This window comes from Artibeus jamaicensis, unplaced genomic scaffold (genome assembly GCF_021234435.1).
Source record: "Artibeus jamaicensis isolate MK-2021 breed Jamaican fruit bat unplaced genomic scaffold, CSHL_Jam_final scaffold_754, whole genome shotgun sequence".
NCBI classification, from domain to species: Eukaryota; Metazoa; Chordata; class Mammalia; order Chiroptera; family Phyllostomidae; genus Artibeus; species Artibeus jamaicensis.
In genome coordinates this window covers 1,031,158-1,053,108 of record NW_026522054.1, presented here as the reverse complement: position 1 = coordinate 1,053,108, position 21,951 = coordinate 1,031,158, and the positions used below count along the sequence as shown (strand labels likewise).

The 21,951-nt window shown below is 57.0% G+C and overlaps 1 protein-coding gene across 1 annotated transcript in view; it reads right to left on the bottom strand.

The window, feature by feature from the left end:
- Nucleotides 1–21,951, bottom strand: part of LOC119036522 (calpain-2 catalytic subunit) — a 43,889-nt gene that overhangs the window by 6,580 nt on the left and 15,358 nt on the right. Inside the window, exons 3-15 of the mRNA XM_037128336.2 lie at nucleotides 15,612–15,730; nucleotides 14,782–14,915; nucleotides 13,546–13,714; nucleotides 12,338–12,421; nucleotides 10,886–10,971; nucleotides 10,029–10,103; nucleotides 9,233–9,393; nucleotides 7,282–7,451; nucleotides 5,896–5,907; nucleotides 5,037–5,248; nucleotides 3,932–3,968; nucleotides 2,938–3,003; nucleotides 1,872–1,929 (exon numbers count right to left, since the gene is read on the bottom strand). Coding sequence (XP_036984231.2) covers nucleotides 1,872–1,929; nucleotides 2,938–3,003; nucleotides 3,932–3,968; nucleotides 5,037–5,248; nucleotides 5,896–5,907; nucleotides 7,282–7,451; nucleotides 9,233–9,393; nucleotides 10,029–10,103; nucleotides 10,886–10,971; nucleotides 12,338–12,421; nucleotides 13,546–13,714; nucleotides 14,782–14,915; nucleotides 15,612–15,730 — 1,383 coding nt within the window. The remainder of the gene's footprint in view (nucleotides 1–1,871; nucleotides 1,930–2,937; nucleotides 3,004–3,931; nucleotides 3,969–5,036; nucleotides 5,249–5,895; nucleotides 5,908–7,281; nucleotides 7,452–9,232; nucleotides 9,394–10,028; nucleotides 10,104–10,885; nucleotides 10,972–12,337; nucleotides 12,422–13,545; nucleotides 13,715–14,781; nucleotides 14,916–15,611; nucleotides 15,731–21,951) is intronic.

The following is a 21,951-nucleotide window of genomic DNA, read 5'->3' as shown; positions in this document are numbered from 1 at the left end:
TTCGGAGCCTCTGTGTCCCCAGCTGAGTGAGTGGCGGAGAGGCCCGGAGCCACCTGGAGTCTGTTCTCCACCAGGCGAGTCCTGGCCCCTCGGTGTTCGGCAGGTGGTGGTGTGAGACCCGTGTCACACTGGGACTCTGGTTCCCACAGCCCTCACAGAAGCCACCCTTCCTGTCACGACCTGGTGGAGGTTATAACATGCTGTCCCTGAGCTGCCAGTCCGGGCCCGGACCCCTTCTCGGGTATGGGCGCGAGGCTGTGTGTGGGGCCCATGGGCAGAGGCCGGAGTCTGAAGGCGGCTGGAGACGGGGGGACCAAGCTTGAAGGCCAGGAGCCGCTGAGTCCGAGTGTGGCCTGGCTCCCCCCAACCCCCATCCTCTGCCCTCCATCTGTGGGCAAACAATGAGGCTTTAGTCCACTCTGGCTCCCGCAGGCCGCACCTCTGAAGAGCTCATGACCTCACTTGTGCCTGGCGGCCTCGGGGGTACACAGCACCTCCTTGTCTCACGCCCTGCTGGAGGAGGGAGGGCGAGGTCCAGGGCCTGCTCTGGGGAAGCCCTGCCTGCGACTGGCCCTGCCGACCCCCCTGCTGGGAGCACCGTGACTCACGGGAGCTCTAGGACAGCCATTGTTCAGTGGTAGCCTGGCAGGAATGGGTCATCATGGTTCTGTGAGGTGTGTGTGGCCATGCGGTTTGCGTTCACACTGCTGGGAGACCTAGCTGGCCCTGGACTCCCCTGTGGCTCTACCAGGGGGTTAGTCCAGAGCTGTCTGTGAAGTCCAGGAGACTTACAGAATGATCCACACACAGGGCCGATGCTCAGGGCAGGACAACACACGCCTGCTTCTGGTCCAGGCCGGTCACTCCCGACTCCCTGCACAGGGGGACCGCCGTCTTGTCAAAGGCAGCGCGGCTCTTGTGATCATTTCAGGGGCAAAAATACATCGGGGGGTGGGGGGGCTGTGTCCCTCGCCCTGGCACTCATCAAGAACAAGGGTGAACAATCGATCCTTTGATACTTCCTGCTCTACAAATGATCCCCAGCTGAACGGCTGTGTTCTCCGGCCCCTCCCCAGGTCTCTGTCCAGCTTTGTCCATTCTTTGTGGAAGCCCCGCCGCCTGGGCCCGGTGCCATCCTTTCTGGGGTCTTGTGTCACTCGCCTGGCCTGTTGGCTCCAGTGAAGGCACATTTCTCCCCAGTGAAGAATGAAATGGGTCAGGTTAGGCCCATAAACACGCATTGGAGGGAGGAGGCTTTTCAATGACCTTACCTTGGTTTGAGCATAAAACGGCCCATTTCTTTTTTCATTCTGGCTAATTATTGAGGGAGGCTGTGACTCAGTCAGTGATTGCCTACTAAGCGTAGCCAGGGGACCCTGGGACTCGGGGCTGCTTCCCAGCTTCCCTTATCTGGGCCCACTCAGCCTTCTCTCACCAGTGACTCATCCTAACAGCCACCATTTGTGGGGCGTGGGCTTTGTGCTGGGCCACTTCTCCATGTTCCCTCATTTAAGAGTTCAACCGTTCTTAAGAGCTAACTACGATTGTCACATGACTGTCCTGCAGACAAGGAAAGAAGAGTCGGAAGGTTCTAGTAAGAGTGGAGTCTGGTGAGACCAGAGTCTAGTGAGTACTGGAAACCTGGGTGTGATTTTGATCTTCAGACCCTGCGAACCTCTGTTCTCCTGACAAGGACACAGAGCCTCCTTCCTCCATTTCTGTGGTGGTGGAGGCGGTGGCCATGGTGGGTGGTATCCACGTGCCCCTAGGGCATGACGGCGGCGAGACACAGCGGGGGAAGGGGTCCCGCGCTCCCTCCCGGCCACGGGGGAAGGAGCGGAATGAAGAATTGGCAAGAAGGAGACACTTACGCTTGGCGAGGACCCGTCTCAGGATTGTCTGCAGCTCAAAGGCGGAGATCTCTGCATCCTGTGGGCAAGCAACCGGAGCATCATTATTGCCCGCTCGGAGCGGCGTGATTCACCGAGTCGCAAACAGGTGCCGGCTGCGCGCTGCGGCCCAGCCCAGGCGGACGTTGCGCAGGTCTGGGCTGGGGTCTGCCTGTGCGCGTTTCTAACAAGCCCCCAGGAGGCGCTGCTGCTGTCCCCGGACCCGGTGACCTAGATACAGTGTCTTAACGCACAACGCAATCCAGGTCGAGTTCATTCACCGGCGCTTTGCAGGAGAGACGGTAAAGGACACATTCTCCCCTCCACCTACGTTTGTGGTCTCGACTTGGTCCGTGCATATCTTCCTCCCATCAGCCTGCCTTCCTCGTCCCGACCCAAACTCAGATCTGGCTTCTTGCAGGGCTGGTTAGAACCCGCGGCCTCAGAGAGCCGCCGGGCACTTTCTCCACGGCTGCTTACGCCGAGGCTCCTCGGAAGCCGTCTAGGACTCGACTCAGTTTCACACATGACAAGGGACGAGCCCCGTTGTTTAAGACCAAGGTCAGCTTTTTCTTGGAATTGCAGGAAGAAAAATGATGGATAACTATGTAGCCAACTGAGGCCTACATGGCCCAGGGATTTTTTTTTTTTTAAGGCGAGGGAAGTTGAATGCACCACTGTAAGCTGCTTGCATTGTTAACATTGAAAACCTTTCCATCTCCCCAAATCTTTTTGTGAAAATCAAGGACAAGGGGCCCAGTTTCACGTGTCAGTGGGGGTGCAAGAGAAAAAAGGAAAAGAGCCATGGGGTGTGGCCCAGAATCCCAAGGTGGGAGAGACAGACCCGCACCGACTGTGTGCACTGAAGGGCTGTGGCTGGCAGCCGTGTCCGGGGCGCGGGCAAGGGATGTGCACAGGGTCTCAGTCCCATTCGCAGTGACTCTGGGCCTCAGTTTGGTCTGTTCCCCCTCCCCTTTCCACTGAAGTCTCTCGGAGGACCCTTTGTGTCAACCAGAGCGCGTCACAGAGGGATCTGGGGACCACCTACCTCTCCGGCCAGCTGGGCAAACAGCCTCCTGAACCCGTCATCGATGCTGTCCTCATCGACCTCAATCTGGAAGGTGATGCGGAAGTGCAAGACAGTGGGTCAGACCAGGTGACAGCCGGTGTGTCTTCTGGGGCAGCGCCCCTCCCTCCCCAAGGTTGCTGGGCTTCAGAGAAAGGACGGGGTAGAGGCATAGACACTTCCCTCCAGTTACAGCCCGTGAGAGGGGACAGGAGAAGGGGTTCTACTCTAATTCCTCAGGTAGGTGGCTTCCGCAACATTCAGCCCAAAGGCCCTTTTGTGCTCTGCTCTAGTTGGGATTTGGAAGCGTAAGACTGGCTGGAATGTTCCGGAAGGATCTGGACAGTGGCTGGTGAGCACAGCCCTTGAGAGAACTGTGTGGTCTCTCAGCTTGGACAAGGACGAGCATGGAGCTTCAGTGACCAAGGAGTCAGTGAAGACCACGTGCGCCCCTCCCTGTCCCAGGACGGCAGAAGAGCCCTTTCCTCTCTCTGTGGTGACTCCTCCCTCCACTCTGGACTCGGGGTGACTGAGCCTCGTCTGAAATTCCTGAGTTCTGTCCATCATAGCCCTTCAGGGTTTATCCCTGAATCACAACTCCCGGGTGACCTCGGACATCTGGTCACCCAGTGCTTTCATTTTACAGAGAAGACCGAGGCCCAGAAAGCGAAGTGACGAGAACCTCTCACTGGTCAGTAAAGCACTATTGGCCCCTCCTACATAACCCCCCACCTGTGCGCATGGGGTCACTTGCCCTGATGGGCAGGGAGCTGGCCAGGGCCGGCGCTGGCCGGAGCTGGAGTGGAAGACGCCTGAGCAGGCCCAGGGCAGGGCCATGCGTCCTTAGTTCCCCGCTGTCTGCATGAAGCCTCGGGACCCACCACCCGACCCCGGGGGTTACTGTTGCTTCTCTGCTCCCTGCAGGGCAAGCGGGGGGTGGCCCAGGACAAGGGGGTGAGTCAGGAGCTCCCAGTACCTCTTCAGGGTTGCCCTCGATCTCGTCGTCGACGACTCTGGAAACAGAAGGAAGCTGTGTGTTACCGAAGGGACGGGAGTGGGAAGGGCGGGTGCGGAAATCACAGCCCAGAGGCAGCAGGTGCGACCTGCCGCCCAGGGCGGGCCGGGCAGAGCGATCTCTCTGCGGCCCCAGTTTCTGCCGCTTTCCCTACATAGCAGAAATCAGGGCGGATGTGATCGGAGGAGGAGGAGTCCTCGCGGAGCAACTTGGAGAGCCAGAGTTTGTTTGTTTGTTCACTGGCTTTCGGTCATCAGAGTGCGCAGTGGCCCCTGAGCTCGGGTGCTGGCACCCCAGACAACCCCTCACTGCCTGGCCTGGAGGGGCCGATTTTCAGCTCCATTCAAAACACTGAGAACCCGCAACAGTCATCCACCCGGCCGCCTGGTTCTTAGGGCGGGGCAGGCAGGCAGCATGGAGGCCCGGCTCTGATCGACTCGGGGCTCCGGCTGCGGTCAGTTTATCCCAGGCACGTCCTGTGTCCAGAGCTGATCCTTCTGCTCCACAGTGACAGTCTTTAAACTCAGGAGGGTCTTCCTGGGTCCCCCCAGGACCTGAAACTGGGCCCCAAAGAATCCTGGCTGAAGAAGAAGAAAGGGTGAGGGGCCTCTGGGTGCTAACAATGTGGAATGAGGTTGATATCCTGGGACAAGGGGGGCAGAGACTTTGAGGGATGACCAGGATAGGGAGCTCACCCTGGAGAGCAGCAGAGTTGCAGGCTTGGGGCTCCCCCGCTCTCTGCAGTGATGGACGGGGGTCCTAGCGAGTCTAACACAGGCCACTAGACTGAAAGCGACCTTGTGAGTGTGCGGTGCAATCAGATTCTGCCACGCGCTCCACCACCACCGTTTTCTACCCAAACACCTTCTGAGTGGCCGTTTCTTTCGCTCACCTGAGTGTAATACTGGAAGTTCTTGCCTATAGCAACCCTCCGACCCTAACCCTTCAAAGCAGGCAGGGACCATCGGAAAAGAGGCCGATGTTCAGAGAGCGCAGAGCCCTGCGTGGGACGGGCTCGAGAGCGGAGCGAGAAGGGGCGGAGGCGAGGAAGGTGACCAGGACCTACTGGTAGTCAGCCTTCTTCTCGGAGAAGACCCGCATGCAGAAGTCCCCGTCCTTGTGGGGCTCGAAGGTGGAGGGCACCACGATGTACTCGCCGGGGGGCAGCTTGAAGCGGTTGAGCACCTCCCGCAGGTTGATGAAGGTGTCCGACCGCTCCCTCGCTCGGTGCGTCAGGAAGAAGTTTTTGCTGAGGTGGATGTTGGTCTGTCCGGCCAGCTGACGGATGAACAGACACAGTGGGAGTGAGGGGTGGGAAGGGCTCCACCCACGTCCGGGCGTGCTCACGCACGGAGGTGAGAGGTTGACGGCAGCAATGTCTGCACCGTTTTGGGCAAATGGCAAACCAGGGTGACACATGCCCACTGAGGCACAGGCCACAGGGGACCTGCCCCTCAGCCAGCTCTGCAGAGACGTCCCTTCCTCTAAGGGGCTCCCAGGGACGTGTAGTGTCCACATGGCAGAGCTGGGGGCAGGGTCCGCCTCTGTGGTCCCTTGTCATCTTATCATCTGTAGGGCTCAGCTTGTCCCTTCAGGCTGGTTTCGGGAGCACTACAGGGCTTGGCCAAGGGCCACCTGTGTCCAGGACCACAGACCGTCCACCCAGAGCTGACCCACACACGCCTCTGTCAGGCCCTGGAGAGGCAGCGGTCCCCATGTGAACAGACTGAGACCCTGTGCCTTGAGCTCACACCCCAGTGGGACTCAAGACCTGAGCAATGTCACCTGGAGGGTCCAGGGACTCACCCTTCCCAGTCACCAGCCCCTGCCCACATGTCACAAGACCCCCGAGCTGACAGTCTAAGCCTTTTACTTGTTGTGGAACCTCAGCCCCAGGGACAGCAGGTGACACACGCCAGACGTACCTCCTCCGGAACCTGCAGAGGTAAAGAAGCCCAGGCTCAATTCCGATTCTGGGGAGGTGTGTGCAGACCCGCCCCCGCCGTGGGCGTCTGCCTCCTCTGCTCACCCTTTTCTCTGCGGCTTCAGCAGCAGCAATGAAACCAACCTAGTGGTTGTTTTCCAAGGAACCCAAAGCATTTGCGCATTTAAGAGAAAGCTTGATGACCCAGCAATAATGTGGACAAGCCCTAAGCACATTCCCAGTTCAGAGCGCACAGACCTGAGGTGTGGAGCTTTGAAATGAGCTGTCTCAGGTCGCCCAGTGGCCAAAGCAAAGCCCACACCTGCCTCCCTGCAGGGAACACGGGCCTGCTGCAGGAGGCAGCCCCTGGCCAGTGGGGGCCCTCGGGGCCGGGAGCCAGTGGCCTCAGTTTAAGGTTCTGTCGGCCACGCCCAGTCTGTGTGTCCTCAGGTGAGTCGTTTCCCCCTCCTGGCCTCCACTTCTTTATCTCCAAAATGGGACCAGTGACCACCCAGGGCCTTCCCAGGGGCTTCTCCCCTGAGTGCTGAGCTGGGACACGGGACCCTGGGGGGGAGGGCGTGAGCCCTGATTGGTAGCATTTGCCGATTCCATGGTGTAAATACCCCCAGTTCTTCCTGTGGCTGCTTTTGGGTTGCCAAGGGGCTGGGAGGAGATGGGGCCACGTGACCTGTGGGAGCCCCTCCACACACCACGCCCCTGGTTCCACCCAAGTGTGCCCCCTTCAGCTGCCCGAGTGTGTCCCCTTCAGCTGCCCCGCAGTCCTCCTGGTCCCCCTCCCTCTGCAGACCCCAGGCTCTGAGAGGCTCTGTTCTGTGCTGCAGACTGGCGTGGGGGGGGGGGGGCGTCCAGGGGCCCAGCCTGTGGGTCAGTCTGTCGTCTCCACCCCACCCCCAAGAGGGAGAGGTGGCTGGCCCATGGTGGCGGCCTGTGGACTGTGGCGGAGCCGGGCTCTTCCTTAACGTGGTGCAGAAAGAAAGAAGGACGCCCGGGCAGTGAGCCTGTCTTTGTAGGAACAGGCTCCAGCCAGCAGGCCTGTGCTTCCCTGTCCTGAGGGCCAGGCCCAGGGCCTGGCTGTGCTCGGCCCCGCCAGACCCCTGGCTCAGCCCCCTCCCTCCCAGTGTTCCCAGGAAACTCTGTTCTCAGCTTCAGTTGCCCGTTTTCCAGGGACTGGTGGGCCGACCAGAGTACTGGGCCTGGGCGTACATGAGAAGGGACGTGAGGGCATTTGGCAGGTGGACGTGGGTGTCCAGGCAAGGGCTGGAGCCCCCAGTGACAGAGCCCGTCCAGCCCGTGGGGTGGCCTTCCTCACAGGGGCTGAGAGGAGCGAAGGGGGAGGGGCGGCCGGCCCGCACCCCGGCCTGCCCACCTCGTAGATGCCGAAGCCGATGGTGTGCATGTCCTCGCCCATCTTCCTCTGCCGCCGCCGGTGCTTCTGGATGAGGCCCACCAGGAAGGTGCAGCCTCTCTCCCCGTCGTCCTGGTCCTCGTCCTCCTCCTCCAGCTTGATCAGGTACTGGGGGTTCATCCAGAAAGTGTCTGTGCCAGAGGAGGCTGGGGTCAGTCACCCGAGCAGGTGGCCTCATCGGGAGGGCTCTGGCCTTGTCTCCCGGATGGAGGGGCCGAGAGGTGGGAGAAGGTGGGAGAAGGTGGGAGAAGGCTGCAGACCCTGGGAAGGAGGAGCTGGGAGGGGCGGGGACTGTTCAGCAGCCGCTCAGGGTGGGCGTGGGTGGGCTGGGAACAGCCTGTACTGGTCTGTATCTCTCAGGGCCCAAGTTAGGAGTTTCCCTCGTAGTGCCCTCTCGCTGGCCCCAGGCTGGCTTCTCTCAGAGACCATTTCTGTCCCCCTGGAATGGGGTGGGTCTCACTGCGGTCTCTGTCCTGGCACCTCTGTCCCCTCCCTGGACGTCCGAGATGGGCCTGGCTGAGGAGACTCGGGGACTAGCTCCTGCTCCCCCTCAGCCAGCCCAGACTCCAGGAACATCCTCTTGTTCTGTGTCCCTTGTCCTCCCAGCCTGTCTCCTTGGCCATCCCCAGGTGTCTCTGTCCTCCCCCCTTCAAAACCCTCCTCCAGGAAGGACCTGGGGTGCATTCACGTTTAAGGAGAGGTGGGCTGATGGCCTTGCCTCACCTCACGGAATAAAACTCTAATTGTGAACCTGAAGGCGCCACCTAGTGTAGGGCAGGGCTTGGCACACACTGGTCTGCAGGCAGCCGGTGCCCGTTTTTGTAAATAAAGTTTTATTGCAACACAGCCACGTCCATCATTTAAGTATGGCTGCCTTCGGGCTACAGCAGTGTAGGTGAGTAGTTGCCATAGAGACCGCCTGGCCCTTACCGGAGAGTCTGTGATCCCTGATCCAGTGGGCAGGACAGAGAGACATTTTTGTCTGGGGTACAGGCCTCCCCAGCACCTCTGGCCCTGCCCTGTGGCGGCCGAATAATTGAGGTGAAGGATTGAAACCACTGGAGCCAGAGGCACCGGTCAGCAGGCTGTGGGCTGACAACTTGCTCCGTGGCCCAGTGTGACGCTCAGAGCCTCTGTTTCCTCGTTGGTAACAGACCATCGATATCTGACCAGGACCAGCCACCTCGGTACCTAAAACCCCGACTCCACAGCCCGCCAGCCTGGGCAGTCACTCACCCTCTGCAGACCCTTATCTTAAAGACAAAGAGGACCACAAAAAGCCTGCTTCCAAAGCTGGTTGTAAAGATGCAGTGGGATCATGTGTATTCCTAGCCCCCAACGGTGCCCCCTAACTGGCAGATGTCATACTGATAGGACAATTTCTGAGGGGCATGGGGACAGGAGGCCCGGGCCATCAAGGCAGAAGAGCCGGTAGAGTCCACGGAGGCTGGGCCAGAGGAGAAATCAATCCTCACCCCCGTCTAGCAGGGCCCACCAGCATGTGCCTAGTGAACTGGGCGATAGGGTTGCTGGGCAACCACCAGGGCTGGGCACTCGGAGGCCCAGGGGACGAGGTCCCCCCGCAGGCCTGGGCTGTGGGGCTGGGGTGGATCAAGAGGCCCCTGGGCAGGGAGTGGGACTGAGCGCTGCCTCTGTGGGCTGGTGGAAAGGCCACGGTACAGGGAACCTGGGGCCTGCGGGGGACATCAGAGAGACAGCAGGGCTTGGGCTCCGTCCACCTGGGGAGGGAGGCAGGTGAGTGCAGGAAACAGAAAAGGCTGTGGAGGCGGAGACTCGGGGAGAAGGAAGGCAGAGGCCCAGTGGGTAGGAGCTGCCCCCTCTGTGCTGCCCGGCTGGGGTGCAGCGCAGCAGGGCAGGGTGGGCGAGGGGTCCCTGGCCTCGGTGGTCTTACTCGGGTAGTTCCTGCAGCCTCCAGCGGTGGAGCCTCGCCGCCAGTTGCCGTCCATCTTGGTGAGCTTCCACTTCTTGTAGCTATCGCTGGTGAGGGTGTCGGGGGTGAGGTTGCAGATCTCCAGGCGGGAATAGTGCCTCAGGAAGTCGCTGAAAGACATCCTGGCGGAGGAGGGGCACAGGCATCTGGTTACAAGAAGGCACAGCCTTGCCCAACGGGGAGACAGCGCCTTGGGGCTGGGCGGCCGCCAGATCCGCAGTGAGAAGGCACACACACGGTCCACTCCTGGTGCTGCCCGCTTCCAGCCCGGTGACTCTGAGCAAGTTACTTAAGACTCCCTGAATCTCAGACCCTCCTCTGTAGCGACGGGAGCCCCGAGAATGAAATGAGACAACACGCAGGCACCCGTCTGGTCAGCGGGGAGTCATCAGGGGGAGGTGGTCACACAGTGGCCAGGACACAGACACTTGCGGGCCCACTGCGCTCCGGAAGGGCACAGTGTCCCGCGGCGTTGGGGTGAAACGACCGTCTTTCCCCATTTCCTCCTGGGACCCGAGTGTGCCTGCAGGGTCCTCACAGCCCTCTCCATGCAGCTGCTCAGCCCTGAACCCCATGGGGGGGATGGACACATGGAAGAGCTTGGAGAATTTTGGGGGAGGTCTTACAGTGATTTTAAGTAACAACAAACCCTGGATCCCGCGCCCCTGGGCCCTTGACATGATACTGTCGCTGCTTTTCTAGCAAAGACGGCAGAGCAGACACCTCTTTCCCCAAAGCCTCCGTGCGATCATCTCACCAGAATTCCCCGTCTTCACGCTGTCTGGTCAGCCTCTCCTTCTCCTCCGGGTCGACAGTGTTCCAGTTCGGGCAGCTGGAAAACCAGTCAACAGAGAGCGGTTAGCAAGAGATGTGGGGCCTCTGAAACTGAGGGCCAGGGACACGGGTCTCAGGAGGGAAGTGACGCAGCCGACGCATGGCTGAGAGGTGCAGGGGAGCAGGTGGGAGGATATGTCACCCTGGAAGGGTGTAGCGAGGGCGAGCCCAGGAATCAGACACAGCCCCCCAGAGAGACGAAGGGGCATCGTGGCTGGGACTGGACAGGTTGGCAGCAGGCACGGGGGTGTCCAACCTGCGGACCACACGGGCCACATGCATCCCAGGGTGGCTATGAATGTGGCCCAATGCAAAATTGTAAATTTACTTAAACATGATGAGTTTTTTTGGTAATTATGTGTCGCAGTGTATTTAATGTGTGGCCCAAGACAACTCTTCTTCCAGAGTGGCCCAGAGATGCTGAAAGTTTGGACGCCCCTGGTACATCCTTGGAAGAGAACAAGACCTTGGGGGAAGGAAGGTGTGTTTTATTTCCCCCGAAGGTCCAGCAGCAGGTGAATCTGAGTGAGGGAAAGATGGAGTGGGAGGGGCCTGGAGGAATGCGCATCACAGGAGCCTGGGCCTCACGAACGGCACCCGGATGGCTGGGATGTACCGGTTCTAAGAGCTTTAGGGGACCCACCTGCCCCGTGGCCCCCCCTCGGTGTGGCCTGTGCTTTTGGGGCGTATTCCTCGGCACCGTGCAGGGAGCCCTCCCTCCACCTCCCCCAGGTCTCCTGGCAGGATGCGCCTCCCAGGCCCCCGTGGCACCCTCCTCACTTGTCACTCCACTTCCCGGTCCACTCCACCTCTCCCCAGGGGTTTCGGATGCGGATCAGTTTCTGCAGGCTTCCTCTGCTTTCCACCTGCAGGGCCAGAGGGAGGGGGTGTGTTCAAGCCAGGCCTGGAGGTTCTCGGGGCACAAGGCTTCCTTCTCCCTGAGCCAGGTTGGGGGGTGAGTGCAGGTATAAGGAGGGGGTCACACAAAAAGGCAGAGCCCCACCGCTGTCCACCTTGATGGCTCCTAGGACCCAGCCCTTGGAGAATCTGGGCTCCTGAACATCTGTTGTGAGGCTGAGGCACAACGGCACGTATTCTAGACTCTGCACCGAGCCACAGTTCAACTATAATAGGACACGCTCTTGTCCTAGGGGCTCTGGGAAGCTCTACCGCCAGTCAGGAGAACACCAGTGACAAGCAACTGCAGTGCATGATTCCTGATCGAGTCCTGGATCTTGTGTGTGGGGACGCTCTATAACAGATACTTGGGGGAGAATATAATATGGACTACAGATGAGGTGATGTTATTAAATTAGTGTTTATCTTATTGGGCCTGAAAAGGATACCGGGATTTTTATGTATCCTTATGAACGAAAGGGCCGTAATGTCTTCAAACTCCATTCAAATGGTCCGGAAGGAAGTGCCCACACGAAGAAGGACCAGACCGAGGGGACCGAAGGTAGTTACCGACTGGCGATTCTAGGGACACAGCATTTGCATGTTTACTCTACTACTCTTTCCACTTTTCTACAGACTTGAAATTTTTCAAAGTAAAAAGATATGCGTGTCCAGGGGACGGGCAACAAAAATCAAGGGAAAAAGAAAACTACTGGGCCCATTAGAAGACCTGAGGTCGAGTTTGAGCTTTGCCATTGACAGTGAACTTGGGCTGCCGAATACTATTTGTAATAATAACGGCTGCTGCCGTACTAAGTACACATCTGTGTACTTAGACACGATGTTCCAGGCACAGTCGGAGCACTTTACGTGAATCATTGCAGCGACCTCATGGTGGATATTATCATTTCTAATTTAAAGGTGAGGAAACTCAGGGGCAGAGTGTGAAGTAACTTGCTGGCAAGAGGCAGAGCCAGGTCGGAACACTAATTTGGGCACTGATGCTGCTGGGATACTGAATGAAAGCACTGGAGAGAGTGTCAAACACTATACAGCAGTAAAGCATCCTTCCTTTATTTTTAACTGGCCCAAAGGGTAAGGTAGTTCTCACATGCAGTAAAAGCAGAGCGTCTGGCACCAGACCCTGCAGCCACCAGAGGGCAGCGGGCGCCTGCGGACCCAAAGCTCCGGAAGGAACCAGAAAGGACAGCCCAGTGAGCCCCGTATGAATGTCAGGAATGTGAGGCCTCTGCAGAAATAGTTGTGGGAACGCGGGGGCCCCACCCTGCAGTCCCAGGCAGCGAAAGACCCTTGAAAATCCCCTGCAGGCGTTACCTCTTCGGCTCCGGTGACGGAGTACGCATGCCCCTTCACCAGCTTCTGGAACGTGATGGCCTCTGAGTCTGCCATACTGGTGATCTGGAAACAGCGGAAGATCAGCCCTGGCTGGTGCATCTGGCCTGCCCCCCATTGCCCCCCTCGCTCCCTGGGATCCGAGGGGCTAGGATACTGGGACACAGGGCACATAACTGCAGGGGCGTGGCCTAGAGGGCGTGGCCCAGCGGGACAAGCTGTGCTTTCCCGCACCTGGACCACCTCCTACTACCACTTTGAGACGCTGAACCGCGTTTACGACCAGAGCAAAGGCTAAATGCAAAGACCGTTAGGGAGAGGGAGCACTGCGTGAATGCGTGCGCACTGCGTGAATGCGTGCGCACGGCGCGAATGCGTGCGCACGACGCAAATGCGTGCGCACGGCGCATTCACAGATATCTGCATGTGGAGGAGGGCGCAGTTAGAACCCCCCAAGGAGAGCTGGCTGGTGAGTGCCTGGGCTCAGGACTGTCACCAGACAGCATCAGGTGGCCCAGCACGGGGTGTCTTGGCAAATCTGGAGGTGGGCTGTGGGCAGGAAGGGTCTTGTGCCTCAACATAGCCTTTGGAAGGAGTTTGAGAATCCCTGCCTCGCGCTGGATGGGAGTTTGAGCCCTGAGAGCCAAGGCTTCTCTTCTTTGTCCTCCAGGGACCAGGACCTGGATAGGACAGGGCTTGGGGGGTGCACCCAGCCTCTGCCTGGAGACTCCTTGAGGAGAGGCAGTGCCCCAACTCTCTTCCCCTGGTGAGGTTTGCCAGCAAGGCTAGAATGAGGACATGGTTCCTTCTGCACCTTGTAAAGTCTTCCTACAGGCCACAAACCCTGAGGCAGGGCTGGGGAGGGCTGGCTGCCAGGCTCCAGGCACAGGGAGAGGTCCCCTCAGGACCCAAAAAGGGCAAGGGACCTGTGGCCTGGGTGGTGATTCATAGGAGGCTGAGGGTGGAAAATGGGCTGGAGAGGGAAGGGCTGGAGGTACCACCACCCCTTCACTTGTACCCCAGACAGGCTGGCTGTTGCCTAGCAACCCCTGGGGTCCAGGTGATGCTCCTAAGGTGGACGGGGGTGGGCTAAGGCTGGAAAGGGGGCAGTGGGTTTCCTTGGGCACTGCTGGAGGCTCCCCCAGCTGCAGCGGACCAGACTCAGGGTTGGGAGGGCAGCCGGCACCTACATCAATGGAGCAGCCCAGGAGGGAGCCTTTCTGCAGGGCCTTCTGGATGATCTTGAACAGGTTGGAGGGAGCCTTCCTCAACTCATACCACTCGGCGATGCCGCCCGTGAAGTCCTCGAAGCCCTCAGTGGTGGCGCCCCCTGAGAGCGCTTCATAGCACCCGTTGACCCTGCAGGATGGGAAGACATGCCACTGCCCCCTGGTGCTGACACAACGACCTCTCTGCAGGCCCCTTTTTTGATGCCTCCTTTGCTGGACGCTCCAGGGACCCTCCGCTCAGGTTCCCCTGGCCTTTGTCTCCGACTCAGGGTGCCCACAAGGGCCAGAGACCATCTCCCCTGTTACCATCTCCCTGGTCCTTTCAAAGTTTCTTAAAATCTCATAGAAACTGAGAGCTGGAAGGTCCTAGGTGATGCTCTGTTCCAACTTCCTGTATTGATCCTTCCTGCTTCTTGACAGGAAAGGGGAGGTCTGCCACGTAGCTATTTGGCATTTATTGCTTTAAAAAGACAACAATTCAATAATGAAGGCACTTTCCTGGAGCAGCAGGTGGCGTGGGTGGGTGGGGGACTTACTGCTCCTGAGCATTGATGTGGGCACCCTGGGGCTTCTCTAACTCTATGATTTGAGCATGTGACTTGGAAGTTGCTCTCAGGGCCAGATTCTCATGGTTGGGTGTGTGCACCCCGGCCCTCCTCCCTCACGGGCTGTGAGAACAGAGGTTCCCCGGATGCCTGAGAGCCAGTCACTTCAACGGACACAGCCCGGGCGGCATGGCCGGGACGAGGCCATTCTGGAGGGGAGTGGACGCAGGCCTTCCCATTGACAGTGGGCAGTGTGGAGCACTGGACAGTCGGACTCTGGGCCGTGTGGGTGAGAGACAGCTGGGCATAGTCTATGGGCAACCATTTCTAATCAGAGGCACCACCTATTCTGGGCCAGTTTCCATAATTTCCCACACCTCTGAAGTGGATGGTCGGGCCCACGGGCAGCAGCGCTTGGCTGTATTAGCTGACAAAAATGCAACATGACCTGGCAAGGAAATACAGAGGCCACCGGCCAGTGCACAGAGACTGGCCCCAGGCACGCACTGTCTCCTTGAATCAGAGCCAAGGTCAGGCCACAGTCATTCTACAGACTAGGCCTCCTGCTCAAGTAGTATGGCCGTTCCTGATGGTTGTCAGCGTCCAGGGCAGCGGGGGGCGGGCCGTCACGGGGAAAGGCAGGGCCACTTACTTGGCGTAGGCCTTCTCCAGCAGGGCGCTCCAGAACTCACTCCCCTCTGCCGAGTGCACGAACAGCAGCTCCCCATCCTTGGCGGGCAGTCGGTCGTCCACCACCACCTCCACCCACTCGCCGTACTGCCAGAACTGCGGACGAAGGAGGGAAGGGGGTGACGTGGGGCGGGCTGGAGGGGCAGCTGGTGGCAGCATGAGGACCCTGAGCCTCCGCTGGCCCCCCTCGGCCTTTTTCCCCCCACAAAACCATCTGTGGTGAAAGAGGGGGCAGCGAGGGGCAGCTGAGCCCACCTGGGCGGAGACGCTTCTCCTCCATCTCCTGTTGTGGGCAAGCACTCGGCCCTGCATCTTAAGCTTTTAAAACTATTTCTCACTCACCACCATAGTAGGTGGATGGTGAGCAGTCCCGTAACATTCTGTCTCAGACTTCAAATAATAGACTTCTGACACCTGGGAATGGCTTCCTAAGTCACTCATTCTGTTCTACCTCCCTCCCTCCCTGCCTGTCCCAAGAAGCTCCCACTGCCGTCCTCCTGGGGCCCTGAGTCGGGAGCAGGCCAGGGAGCTTGCTGCTATTTATTTGTCCTTTGGAGAAGAGCAAGTCATAGGAGTCTGCAGATGCTGGGGACTGATGAGCTCCACCATGCGTGCGGACCTATCCCTAGCCCCCAGAACCTGTCCCTAGCCCCCAGGACCTGTCTCTATCCCCCAGGACTGTCCCTATCTCCTGGACGTGTCTCTATTCCCCCAGACCTGTCCCTAGCCCCTAGGAGCTGCCCCTAGCCCCCAGACCTATTGAGGAGAAGCGCGGGCTAATCACCAAGTTACCTGGAAGCGGAAGATCCCTGCATAGTTCTCCTGGAAGCTCTGGTCTAAGGGGACGACTCGAGCCAGGATTTCTTCATTCAAGGTGAGGGAGGCGATGGCTGCCAACAGCCAGCAGTCACCTGTGAACACAGCACGGGAGGCTCTCCTCAGAGGGGTCTCGGTGCCCAAGGTGGGGGGTGTTGAACGTCTGCCCCCACTCCCCCAGGAGCTGGAAGCCTCAGCCCTGCGTGGCAGGTAGGGGGCCGGTGTGAGGCTGGCTGAGAATGTGCAGGGAGAAACATTGAGGGTGTGACGGCGGCTGGGTGGCGAGGGAAGAGTTCATTCTCCGAAAGACCCAGAGCTGTGTGCTGGCTGGGCAGTGGCCTCCCTGCCTGGCCCGGGCCTGGTGCCCGAGAGACACTTGGCCAGGAGCACCCTGGAGTGGGGGGGTCTGCTCACAGCAGGGCCTTTGGGAACACGGGGTGTGTTCAAGGTGCGTCTCAGAGAGAGGAAGGAAATGCAGTGACAGATGGGAAGTGGTGGGCGTCAGACGTCTTCCGGGAAAAGAAAGCAGAGGCCAGAGCAAGAGACCAGCAGGCCCTGCAAGGGCAGAAGCACCCAGGGATGCAAAGGCAAGAGCCGGGAGTCAGAGATGGCAGAGACCAGGCTCTGGCCTGAGAGGGGTGTGGGCCCGCAGGCGCAGATCTCTTTTGGGGGGTGCGCACCATGTGGGGGGTGGGCAAGGCCTGGGGCAGTCAGGGTGGCAGCTGACCGGGCAGCCTGGCTCCTCCGCAGCCTCAGTGCCCTCCTCTGTGATGTCTGGGTAACTGTGTGAGGCGTGACGAGAGCGCGTGTGTAAGGCACTCCCGCCCATTCGGCATCCGTGGCAGCTCTCAGCGCCACGACCTTTTCGAGTGGTTAGTTGGAAATGAATGGTGCCAGAACCGCCCCCCCCCCCCCCGCCCGGGTTTGCAGACAGTGAGGAAGCTCACGCCCTTCTCAAGGAATGTTCATTTTCAGTGACAACAATAGGGAACAGTTTTTGATGAGCCGAATGTTCATTGTTGGATTTATTTTTAATAATTGGCAAGCCTAATGAAGTATTTTTAAAGTCCACCGTGTTCTTTGCATTCCAGTTGACTGCCTAGTATCTGATGGTTTTCCAGCTGGATGGTCCCGCCCACGTTCAGAAATGATGGGCGGTGCTTTTCGAGGCCTCCATGCACCAGTGACCTGTCACTCTGTTGCCAGGGGAGACACGCCTCCTGCCCCCAGTGAGTCAGCAACCAAAGGAAGGTGAACAAATCCTCTGGCTCCTTTGGTTGGGTGGGTGCTTGGTGCTGTGATTCACCTGTTGTTTGCCAGTCATTTGCTTTCCACCTGGTAACACCAAGGTTGCTTTGAGAAACCAGCCTCCCCACATTCTCAAGCTGTGAGGTTTCGGAGTTGCTGGCTGTGGCTCCAATTCCAGGTGTGAGCCTATATGGCTCTCTCTGCCTCATTCTCTTCTGGCTCCCATTTTCAGGGAAGGTTCTGCAGCCCAGCCAGAGCCAATGAGGTGAAATGAGACTTACTGGCACCTGGGGAAGAGTGGCTAGGTGGCCTCGTCTACTGCATTGAGTCTGTTATGATGTGTGGCTGAAGCCACCTTGGGTCTGTGGGATGGACAGCCTATCTGACAAATGGAGCCCAGTCCACAGGAAGAGGGGCTGAGAGCTGGACAGAGAAAAACCAGGTCCTGGTGAAATCACTTGAGTTCCTGGATCAAGCTGTACCTGAATCAGATACCTTCTGGATGTTTCAGTTACAAAAATTGATCAGGCCCCTGTTTCCTTACCCATTTATGCAGGACTGCAAGTCCCTGCGACTTGCCTGCTAGGGGAACTTGGGCAACAGTCATTATTTATTGAGGCCTTCTCAATAAATATGTGCCCACCACTATCGTAAATGCTTCAGTGTCATTATCTCATTTATCCCTCAGAGCAGCTGTAGGAGGACGGTGCTACGACTGTCTCCACGTTACAGCTGAGATAACAAGGCTGTGGGGGAGGAGTGGTTAAGAGTGTTGTCAACAGTTAAAGAGCTACAAGTTTAAAAGGTGTGGCATTTCTGTGACCTCTCTGAGCCACCCTTTTGGGTCAACTTGGCCTTTATATAAATCAAACTAGGCTTTTGCACATGATTAGAATAAATAGTTTGCAGAGAAACTTGGCAGCGAGCGTTTTTAGCTCTGGTCGTGGGAAAGGAGTGCAGGAGCCCCTGGGCCATGGAAATCTACCTGGAGGAGCTGTCTTTCCACCTGATCCCATGTGCTGCGTGGTACGGCCCAGGCGGTCCATAAACAGGTGACCTTCGGGCCTTTTCTGAACATCCGCTGACCTCCCAGTTCCACCTTATCGTACTGTCCATCCTGGAGAAAACAGATTCACCATGCTCCTGCGTTCACGGAGCGTCCTCTTCACTCCTCTTCCTCTGCCCTCAGGCCTTCCCGTGACCTCGGCCTTCCTTGGGGAACCTGGAGCTGCCTTTCATTCTTATTTTTCTTGAGCTTATTTGAGATTTTCTTGGAATCTTGCAAAACGCTTGGCTGTGGGTCTAGAGGCGGAAAGCCTTGTGGATAAAAAAAGGCTTGGGTCCAAGTGACAGGATTCCAGTGGCATAAGTTCTTAAGCCAGTTACCCCCACAGTTCCTGAGGGTCTCCCACCGGATCCCCGAGCGCCCCCAGAAAGGCTGCCCAGGTCTGTCTGGCCGTGGAGAAGCCGTTCTAACGCCCTCCTATGCTGTTTCCCTTACTACCAAGAGTCAATGCTTGTGCACCACACGTGTGCGTGGGTATCACACAGGTGTCTGTCCGCAGGGTGTGTCGATTGCCTTTGTAGTCATGGGGGTCACAGCTGATGGTGCCGCTATTCATGGGACAATGACTGCGTGTGTGGTGCTATTTTTAATTTTTTTTATTTTTGGTGGGTCACACATGTAGGTTAGTGCTGACCATGCACCTGCCACTCACTACCAGAGGTGGGTGCTCTTGCCACATCCCAGAAATCAGTGGCCACGCCTCCTGGCTCCCAGTGTTCATGAATTTGCATGTCATCCTTGGGTGGGGGCCATACCAGTCATCTCTGTATCATTCACAGTATTAGTACGTGTGCCACCGAAGTGAGCGTGTGGCTTCCAGTTTTCTTCCTTCGAGTCTCAGAAGCATTTCTCTTGATCGTCCAGGTGGGAGCCAGGCCTCACCTTCCTCCGTCCTCTGGAAGGGATTGCTTTTGTCATCTTTTGCCATTTTCCTCTAACTTGTTTCCTTTGAAACAAGGATCCATCATCCCTGAATGTTTCCTAGAGGACCAACCTGTGGCTTTAAGGGATTAAGTTACTTGTTTGAGGCCAAGGAACACATCCCAGAAGGGGCTGAGTAGGGGCCAGAACCTGGACTCCGGATGTCCAGCCATTGTTCTTTTCACCAGCAGGGATTAAAAAAACAAACTAACTAACTAAACAAGTGGCTAACATTTTGCAAAATACTTTGCAGTTTGCAAAGACTATATTCCCCATTTTATTTGATCTTCACAGAAATGTGATGAGTCTTTTATTCTGGGGTCCAGAACCCAGGCACTTGCCTCTGATGGAGAGATCTGTGTCCCCTCCTGGGAGGGACTTGGTCATGTCCCCTCATCTGGTTGCAGGAGGCTTCCGGCACCACTGTTCTCTCCAGCAGTGGTCAAGGTCCTCTGACCAGGGTGGTCTGTCCTTCACCGGCTGGTCACCCTTACAACCAAGCCCAAGGGCACCACCCGCCTACAGAGGGGAGGTGCTCACTCACTGTTTAAAAAGTGGCCCATCTTCTTGAGAGTCATCATCATAAAAACACCACTTGCTCTTAGGTCTGTCTCTAAATCTAATGCAATCCCAATAAAAATAGCAAGAGGATGTTTTTTAAAATTGGAACTTAGCTGATTCCAAAGTTGATAAATAAAAAACTAAGCATGAAGCATAGCTAGAAAAAAATCTCATACATTGAAAACATGTAGAAGGCCACAGGGATTAAAGTAGGGCAGTATTTGTGCCTGAGGACACATAGGTAATTGGCACAGAACAGAAACAGCTCCGAACATTGGAGTCAGCAAAGGTAAATTATTCACAAATGAATTGGAAGAGCTGAGTAGCCGCCTAGAAAAAAATCAAGTTATAGCCCATCTTGTCACAGGGCTAAATTCTGAATGGAATACTATTTATATGTAAACAGTTAACATATCTTAAATATACATTTTATTATATTTACATATAAATGTGCATCTAGCCACTTGTATTATTTGCATAGTCACTATTTATGTATGTATTGATATACTTTATTTTTATTTTTTTAATCCTCACCCAAGGATATGTTCACTGATTTTAGAGAGAGAAGAAAGGGGAGAGAGATACATCAACCAGTTGCCTCCTGTACATGCCCTGACCTGGGATCGAACCTACAACTTTAGGTAGGTGCCCTGACCAGGAACTTAACCCAGGACATGACCTTTCAGTGTACGTGCGGACACTCCAACCAACCGAGCCACCCACCAAGGCAATATCATATATTTTAATGTACCGGTTAATGAATTTATATTATGAATGTATTATAAATGTAATTACTTCTATAAACCCATAAACATGCTAGAAGAGGCCACTGGAGAATTCTACTATAACCTCAGAGTGAAGCTTAGCCACCAAATTGTAACCTGGAAGCCATAAAATTCTTAAATGATTAATTTAACTACATTAAACTGTAAAAACACGATCTGGCTAAAAAAATCACAGCAAAGTCAAACTAAGAAAATATCGGAAAACTGTTGCGGGAAAGACTCAGACCAAACACTGGAGGAAGCGAAGTGGAACCTTTATTACGCATGTGGGCCCAGAGAAGACAGTCTCCAAATTCTGGGCGCCAATCAGCGGGGAGCAATTGCTGATATAGGGTGAGGGGTGGTCTGTCACTCAGACTCTTACTTCTGGTGAGAAAGCAAAAAGCAGCTTACAGAAGCAAAATGTTATCTCCAGCACACAGGGGCAATCTATCTCTGGTGCGCAGGAACAAGCAAGAAACAAAGGAAAAAAAACAAGCCATAAATAAGTCATTCCCTGGGTGCTGTGCTATGTTTTAAAATAACTACCAATTTCCTCTAACAAAACTACCTGCTACGCAGATCCCAGACCAAAGGTGATTTATGAACCTTTCTAGTCTAGGAAGAGGGAAGCGAGAACTCAGGAGAAAAGGGGGCGGAGACAGCAGCGGAGTTCTCGGAAACAGGACAAGTTCAAGTCTCGCCCACTTTAAAGGTGCTGCCCCTCACTCATCACAGAAGAAATATGAAGCCAAATGCACTGGGATATATTATTTTTCCACCTTTCAGACTGTAAAGATCAACATGTGCGGAAAGAAAGAAAACCGTGGACGCCCCGGGGAGGCCGTGGGGGCTGAGCGCTCTCCCGCTCTGCCAGGGGCACGGAGTTGGGTGCGGTCCGGAAGAAGTTTCGGACCGTCCCGGGCCCCAGGGAGGAGTCTCTGTCCCGCGGACACACTCCCGGGCCTCTTCCTGCTCCGTTCCTGCCCTCACTGGTTCCACATCCGGCTCCTGTTCCCCAGTCGCCCCCGCTCCATTGTCTCACCTGCTCGCACACCCTTTTGCCTGCGGAAAGCCCCACCCTCTGGGCTCCGCACCGGATTCTGGGCTCCTGGCTGCCCTCCAGCCCAGCACCTCGGGATGGCCCTTCCCGCACCCCCTACTCCCCCGCCACGCTGTGTGCCTGGCATTCTGAGTGTACACAGAAGCCCTCTCTGCAGGCACTGGGCTGGGAGGAGGCCAGCAAACTGCCAGCTGGGCCCCTGCCCGCTGGGGCGGTGGGGGTGGGGGCGCAGCCTGGTGGACTGAGGGCCCCTCTGGCAGAGTGCAGGCTAGCCTGGGTGCTGAGGGTCCCAAGTAAGCCTAGTGCCGACGTCCCCCTCACCGGGCAGGTCACAGGGCAGAGTGGCCTTTGCTGGCCATGACCCAGCTGCTAGACAGAGGGCGGATGGTGCTACGGACTCCCGGGAGCCATGCTGGGCCCGCCGGATATCCCCAAACCAGAAGGGAAGAGAGAGGGAAGGCCCGGCCAGAGGTGGGTGGGGCTGAGCGCAGGATTTGCGTCCCAAAGATCTGGGTTAGAATCCCGCGCCACAACTAACGACGGTCTGAACTTGGGTCCTGCTCTGATTTCTCCCACTCATGTTTTCTCAGCTGCGCAAGGAGAATAAAACTCAGGTAGCCTCAGGAGGCTGTTAGGGTCGGATGAGAGAGGGCAGGTAGGGGTCCGCGGGTGGGCCTCAGAGATCTGGAACAC